This window comes from Fukomys damarensis, unplaced genomic scaffold (genome assembly GCF_012274545.1).
Source record: "Fukomys damarensis isolate Sample0158 unplaced genomic scaffold, DMR_v1.0_HiC HiC_scaffold_16, whole genome shotgun sequence".
NCBI lineage: Eukaryota > Metazoa > Chordata > Mammalia > Rodentia > Bathyergidae > Fukomys > Fukomys damarensis.
Window position 1 is genome coordinate 98,730,230 of NW_022900928.1, and position 8,395 is coordinate 98,738,624.

The 8,395-nt window shown below is 37.7% G+C and overlaps 1 protein-coding gene and 1 pseudogene across 1 annotated transcript in view; both read right to left on the reverse strand.

Moving 5' to 3' along the window:
* The window catches only part of Akr1d1 (aldo-keto reductase family 1 member D1), a 78,359-nt gene extending 70,284 nt beyond the window's left edge, over positions 1-8,075 (reverse strand). The window contains exon 1 of the mRNA XM_010631704.2: positions 7,913-8,075. Coding sequence (XP_010630006.1) covers positions 7,913-8,005 — 93 coding nt within the window. The 5' untranslated portion in view covers positions 8,006-8,075. The remainder of the gene's footprint in view (positions 1-7,912) is intronic.
* LOC117286500 lies at positions 570-719 on the reverse strand (annotated as a pseudogene).
* Positions 8,076-8,395: the final 320 nt, after the last annotated feature.

Consider the following 8,395-nt stretch of genomic DNA (forward strand, 5'->3'; position numbering starts at 1 on the left):
ATTATACACACACACACACACATACACACATTACTAGTGCACCCAACTATGTAAAACAAATACTAATGGACATGAAAAATCAAGCAAGCACAAATAAATAGTAGTGGAGGACCTCAATATCCCACTGTTACAAATAGATAGATCAACTAGACAGAAAATAACAAATTACTAGAACTCAAACTCTTGAACAAATGAACTTAACAGATATTTTCAGTGTTTTACCTCACAAAATAAGAATATACATTCTTTTCAGCTGAACACAAATCATTCTCCATAATAGACCACATATTCACTCATAGAACATGTTTAAATATGTGCAAAGGAATTGAAGTGATCCCCTGTATATTATCAAACCATAGTGCAATGAAATTGGAGATCAATAGCAAAAGAAACCACAAGAATTTCATAAATGCATGGAAATTAAACAACGCACTTCTAAATAACCAGTGGGTTACAGAGCAAATTAAAGAAGAAATGAAAGAGTTTCTGCAATTAAATGATAATGTCAATACAACATATCATAATCTATGGGACACAATAGAAGCAGTCTTATGAGGGAAATTCATAGCAGTAAATATTCATATTAGGAAAACAGAGGGATCTCAAATAAACAACCAAATGCAGAACCTTAAGCTTCTAGAAAAAGAATAGGAAAAACAATCAACAAGTGGGATGTCTTCCTATTACACTTGATCTTAGCCAAAAGGCCGAGAAGCGATTGGATGTCTTCCTATTAAAAAGCTTCTGCGCAGCAAGAGAAATGACCAATAGTGTGAAGAGACAACCCATAATGTGGAAAAGTCTTTTGACTAGCTTTCCTCAAACAATAGTTTACTATAGAGAATATATAACAAAGTTTAAAACAATCAGATCTCCCAAATTTAAAGATCCAATCCAAAAATGTGTGTCTGAAGACATTTCTCAGACAAAGAAGTAGAAATAGCAAGTAAACATATGAAAAAATCTTCAACATCACGGTCACTGGAGAGATGCAAATGAAAGCAATGCTGAGATTCCACCTCACCCCAGAAAGAATGGCTGCTATCATGAAATCAACTAATAAGAAATGCTGATGGGGCTGTTTGGAAAGAGGATCCTGCTCCACTTCTGGTGGGGGTGTAGACTGGTGCAACCATTTTGGAAATCAATATGGAGATACCTCAAAGAAATGCAATTGGATGTCCCGTTTGATCCAGCTATTCCCCTGCCAGATATCTTCCCAAAAGAATTTAAAGAATCATACCATAGTGATATATTTGCACCTATGTTCATAGCAGCACAATTCTTGATAGCTAAAACTTGGAAACAGCCCAATTGCCCATCAACAGGAGATTGGACAAAAAAAAATGTGTGGTTTTTAAAAATATATAAATTGGAGTACTTACTACTCAGCCATAAAGAATGAGAAACTAGAGAAATTTATAGCTAAATGGATGCGCATTGAAGCAATACTCTTAAGGGAAATAAATAGGACACACATATGTAAATACTGCATAGTTTCTCTTGTGTGAGAAACTGAAAGCATAAACAAGGATCAAAATTTATAACACATAATGTGAACTAGGAAGAAAGGATGCAAATGGGAGGGGAAAGAGGAAGAGTAGTGGAAAGAAAAGGGGATGGAATTAACATGAAAAAATGAAAAATGGAAACAAAGTCTTTGTAAAGAGAGCGGGTAGAGGAGTTGAAGGGAGTGCAGGGAATGGGGAAAAATAAGAATCAAGATACATTATATAAAGTTACAAATTTCCAGTGATGAATGTCATTATATTGTATACCTAAAATATACCAATAAATAAATAAATAAATGAAAGAAAGCTCATGAGCCTGGTCTTTACTTGCTTTCTGATATTGTGTGCTCTGACTAGAATCTTCCATAAAGAATAGCCTAAGGTGTTTTTCTCTCTACTGTTTCATTTGGTATCTTCAAACTTTTCCTAACTCTTCCCCTTCCCACAAGCCACTTTTATGTGCTCTTGAGCCCCATGGCCAACCCCACTTCTTAGGTACCAAGTTTCTGCGTCAGTTACTTTTCTCATTTTTGAGACAAAATATCCACCACTCAAAGTTAAAGGAGGAAAGGTTTATTTTTGAAATATAAACTTATGTTTTTCTACCTGGTGTTTTTGTTACTTCCCATCCTCCCCCCAAAATATTTTTGCATCACCATGTGCAGCATTCATTGTGTCATTATAAAAGGCAGAAGTTAGTTCTTAGCATTTGATTTCTAAAAGCTGAGGCATCTGTGGGATGGAGTTTGAGTGTGGCATTGGCATGGGTATTGGAGTAAACTGAGGATACACACTATATAGTACTCAAAGTAAGACCAAATAAATACCAGCTCCAATCTCTATACCCCACTGAAGACATGCCTGAATTAGCCCTTGGCATCTGGCTACATTCTAACTGCCCTATCAAAACTGATAGCAGCACAAATGTTGATAGGTTTGATTATCCACAGAAGTGGTGGCCTTTGTCTTCTATCTGTTCACTGAGTTTATTGGTACTTTATAAGTATACATACAGTACAGTTACATTTATCATTGGGGTCTTGTACCTTTACATGACAGATCTTTGTTCTCATTTTTTCCCCATACCCCTTCCCTCCCTACACGCCCTCACTCCTCCCTCCCCTGTTTACAAAGACTTTGTTTCCATTTTTTCCTTCTCTCATATTCTTTCTTTTCTTTCCTTTCCCCTACCCTTCCCACTTCCCCTACACCTTTAGCCCTTTTCTTCCTATTTTACATTGTTAGTTATATGTTCTTGTACATGAAAGATTTTGAAATGAATCTCATCCATACCAAGCACAGAAAACTAAAGTTTGGCTTCAGACTCCACCTCTAGTGCTTAGATCAATTCTGAAATTAATCTAATTCAGAAATTTTATTTCAGGGTGATCAAACTGGGTGTTATGGTTTGCATGTAGATGTCCCCCAAAGCATCATGCAGTCATAGGTGGGGCTTTTTCAGAGGTGGCTGGACCTAGAGTATGCAATGCTAGGATCAAGGGTACTAGAATTAAGGGTGAGAGTGCTACTCATCCTAAATAGCTTGGATAAGATATAAGGGATAGAAAGAGCTGTAGTCTCCCCTTGTTACTTTTCTACTTTCTGCCTGTTATGACTGTTTCTCCTCTGCAATGCATGTCTGTCATCTACTCTGCCTTCAAACAAGCTGATTTTGGACTGAAACTTCTGCAAATTGTGACCTAAATAAACCTTTTCTTCTTTAACTTTGGGTGTTGGGTATTTTGTTTCAGCTCTAAGAAAAGTAACTAAGACACTGGATGTAGGTGGTCCTGGCCTCTTCCTCCTCAGCCCTGGGCTGGAGGATTAAGGAGCTGGTGAGTTGTGTGGCTTGGAACCAGAAGCCATGAGTCTGCTTCACTTAAGATACTTCATTCTCTCCACCCTCATTTTCTTCCTTAATGCCAGTTCCATCCATTCCCCTATCTCAAGTCTTCTACCTACAGGTTATATATTTTTCTTCACATTTGATTCTGGTTGTGTGAGACCCATTCATTAACTCTACACATTACTTTACAAAGGATAATATTTCTGATGACAAAGGTGTTTGGTGCACATATGGTCTTTATTTCTAAGAGTATTCCTCTTATGATTGTTCTTTAATTGGTGTATGTCTTATCTTCTGAAGCAAATTATGCCTCTTTGTAGGAAATGACACATAACTACTTTTTAATGTTTCCAACCTTAGTAATCAAGAAGCACATAATAGGTATTTAACAATACTTACTGGTAGACACGGCACCTTGAGTTTCACCAAATTCAGAATACATATATATATATGTACATATACATTATATATACATATTCCTAGAATTCAGAAATATAAACAGAAAGTCATAATTACAAAAATGCAGACTTATTGATATAAGGTATATTCATGCAAGTATATATTATACTATGGGATCAGAGGATAGAATCTGGGTTAAAATCCAGGCTCTGCACCTAGTGTTACAGTTTTGGGGCAAATTATTTTATTATTCTGTGCTTCAGTTTTCTTATTTGCTAGTGATGTTAACTGGAATCAATTTTGTAGTCTTATGAGGATTAAATTAGAAAATGCATATTATATAAAACATTTAAAAGAGTTACTGGTATATTGTGAAATATTCAGAAAGATTTGGGCTCTAATGTTGCAATTCCTTTACATCTACATACCCTCTGTTGCATGCAAACATTTCCATCCCCTCTCACAAATGGATTCATTGCTTGGACAAGTGTTGGCTGAACACTCATTACAAACTAGACATTATTTTGCAAATTTAGAGCCAAACAAAGCATGATCTATTTCCTAACAGACTTTGAAGTCCAGCAAAGAAGACTGCAGGGAAACAGTAATTGCAATGGAGGATAAATGCCACCGTGAAGTCGAGCACAAGGCACAGTGTGAACATGTTGAGGTACAGGTGTGGTGGATGGGTGGTGGGTTTCTAAGAGATATCCTTTGATCTGGGCCCTATGCTTTAGGAGCAGTTGACAAATGATCAAATCCAAAGAAAGGCAGGTACAGGGCAGCATGTTCAAAGGCACAGAGGAGGAAGCACTGCCCAGGAATTTAGGTTCAGTAATGATTTCCCTGTAGGGAGCAGTGGAGTCAGTGCAGCTGGGCTGACCAGCCAGTGAAACCATAAAGGCTCTGTATGTATGATAAGGAGTGTAGGATTTATCCTCTTGTGGAGAGGGAGCCATTGAATTGATTAAGCAGAGGCCTGATATGATCAGAATTGGGTTTCTGAAAGATCCTGATGGTCTTAGTCTGTAAATTAACCAGAGGTAGATAAAAGTAGAAGAACAGCTCAGAGGAAAATACGAGCCTAAATTAACGTGATGACAAAAGACATAGAAGAGGGTATGAATTGGGGAAGTGTTTGGAGTCAAAATCAACAAAGACTTAGCAGTCATTTGGATGTAGGTGAAGAGGGCAGACTGAAGTTGTATATTCTAATTTTGGATTTGAGTGGCTGGTGGTTGAGGTGTCACTTGCTAGGAGAAGTGTTTATTTAGGGAATGGAAGAAGGTCAGTGTAATTCTGTCTTGTAGGGTTAGAGGTGCTATGGAAAGTGAAGTATATATCTGTGTGTATATCACCCGAGGAGCTTGTTAAATGCAGGTTCTATGGTTTAGACCTAGAGGTCTAGATTCTATGGATTGGCTTAAGGTCTATCAATATATATTTTCAAAAATATACCAGATTGGGCCGGGGATTTAGCTCAGTGGTTCCACTGCCTGCCTTACAAGCACAAGGACTATAATTCGATCCCCGGTACCACACACACACACACACACACACACACACACACACACACACACACACACACAATGTCCCAGATGTTCTTATCTAATAAGTGCATAAGAAAGATAGCACAAACAGAAAAGTAAATATGGATTTACATATATGTGATTGGAGCCGACAAAGAAGAGGAAATGATACAGATTCAGGATTATTCCAAGAATGACTTTTCTTCCCATTACTAAAACCAAGGGATGCAGGATTGGGATACAAGTGTTACATTCTTGGTCCTGTTTATTTATTTTTATTCCTTTGCCTCTCATTCTGTATGCTGACACCAGGATTATCTTTCAAAAACACAGATCTCCTCACCTAAGATTTGGATAGTTTGTCGGTTCTGTACAATGAAGTTCCAGCGCTTTCCTTAAATATTTAAGGTCTGTAGTAATCCAGTCTTAACTCGTATTTTCAGATCCAGTTGCTATTTCCTTCTCCATTAACTCCATATTGCAGTCACCTAAGCTTTGGCGTTCTCTGGACATATTGTATAACCTGTTTCTCAACTTTCTCTCCTTCCTGAAATATCCTGCCTTGGCTTAGCTCTTCTGCTAAGTCATACCTGGTTTTGTAGAGTTCATTCATACATTATCACTTGGTTTTCAGTAGCATTTCTACACATATGTGGCCAGAGTCCACAATATTGATTGTGTCCAAAACATGCTATAAGCAATGCAGGCTGCAAAGAGCTAAATCCCTCAATTAGCTAAAGAAGTGAGTAAGACTGAAGCTACATGACTCACAGAAGTATCTTATGAGCACTGCAGTAGAGCACAAGTCAAGGTGACCTCCCTGCTAACTGTCACGGCTGAGGCCTGAGTAATGGCCTATGAAACTGTGGTGCTGATATAAGATAACGCATGCAGCTAAGCTCAGAGTAAATCATACCCCAATTCTATCCCCACAACTAGTGCCTTCATAGCTTAAAGGACAATGCTCTAATCACAGCCATATTGGAAAATGCTTTGACTTTTTATTTTATTTTTTTGGTACTGGGGATTGAATTTGGGATGTTGCACCTGCAAGGCAGGAGGTGAAACTACTGAGCTAAATCTCCACCCCGACTCTTCTCTTTATAGCCTTGCCTACATTAGATTTCATAGTAATTTCACATACTGCACATCTATACATGTATTGTACCTATTATGCCGATTGATAAATAATAAATTTTAGTGGGTGAGATGGGCCAGTGCCTTTTGTCAAAGGAACATTGGCCATCCTAGTTCACACTTTCTGTTTAATGCTGTCTTAAGATTTTCTTTAATCTTGCATTGTATATTGGGCAGGTGGGGACTACAGACTTACTATAGGAATCTCTGGCAATATGCTATAGTTTGAATATTTAAATATCCCTTAAAAGATGTGCTACAGGGCCTGAGGATTTAGCTCAGTGGCACCATGCCTGCCTCACAAGTGCAAGGTCCTGAGTTTGCTCCCCAAAATGGCAGAAAAAAAAGCCATGCTAAGGCTTAATTATTAGTCTGTGCAAGTATTGGGAAGTGGCTGAACCCTTAGGAGTCGGATCTAGTTAGAAGTTAGATCATGGAGGGGGGCTGCTCTTGAAGAGGATATTGGAACCCTGACCCTTTTCTCTGTTTCTCTCAGCTTTCCAGCCATGATGAAGTGCATGGTTTTGCTCCACTGAATGGCCCCTGCCTTGTCAGGGACCAAGTGGTAGGAGAAAGTGACCATGAATTATAATACTTGGAAACAAGCAGTCAAAATGAATTTCCCTCCTTTTGATTATGCCAGGTATTTTGTATTTTGTTATAGGTTTAGAATGCTGACTAACACATGATACCATCGTTTATTCTGATAATCAGCTTTTAATGCTGAAATGCAATGCAGAAAGAATTGTTACTTTAAATAGGAGATTTACCATGTCTTAAAGGAAATCCATTTCGATCTTCATGATCAGATGTCATTCATTCTGTGTGTGTGTGTGTGTGCGTGTGCGTGTGTGTTTGGGGAGGTGTGGTTCAGAGAGACACTAGTTACAGTTCTAGGATTACAGAGGCTTAATTTTTTTCCCCTTTGATACTGGGAATAGAACTCAGGACCTTGAGCTTGCCAGGCAGGCACAGTGCCACTGAGCTAAATCCCTGATCCTAGTCTTCATTGTTATATAAATATTAAAGAGTCCGCTTGCTTGTTAAAGAGTTTTTAATGGTTAATTAGAAAAGACACGTCCTCTTAACATAGAAGCACTGTATAAATTAGTGCCTAGGTTATGACAGGTATTCATGAAATACTTGTTAGACTGATCTAAAAGTTGCAAAATATAAACTTTTAGAAAACTACAGAAGCCATAAAAACAAATTTCATGTACCCTCAGTTCATTCTGGGAATTAGATTTAGCTCAAGTTCAATAAAGGAAGTTTACAATCCCATTCTTTATGCTAATTTTTAACCACGAACTCATTATAGTTTAACCTTTGGCTAGATATTTAATCAGGCAAACAATATTCCTTGAGAGTTACTTTAAATATTACCAAAAGTAAATGATGAGATGCACTCAAAATGAAAGTTTGTGTTAGAAAAATATTTTAAAAACTACAAACACATGCAAATATACAGAGGAAAGAGAGCAAGAGCTTACTGTTCCAGGATCTAAGTAGGTACCCAGTCCGATTATAGGAATACTGTTTCCGTCATTTAGAGGTACTTTGTGGCTTGTAGCAGTGAGATTCATCTCGGAGAGACGATCAGAGGTATCAGCTCCCTAAGTAGTGCGTGCCTTGGAACACTACTGAAGAATCTAAGGGCCTATTTTATCTAAGCAAGAAGATCCAGGGGAGGAGCCAGGGGAGGAGCCAGGAGAGGGAAGAGAGATGAACAAATCTATTTCTCAATCTTTTATTTTTTAACCCAGTTTGCTCTGAAAATTCTAAGCATACTTATTTTTTGAACTTTACTGAAGGCAAGTAGTTAATGTAGCCCATTGGTAGTTTGTACTTACTTTTCTACAAAGAGAATTTAAAAAGAAAAGGATCACAATCTCTATCATTCAGTATGCTTTTGTTGGCAAAACAGACTTACTGTAAAATTTTATAAATTATATATGAAAATTTTTGGTTCAATT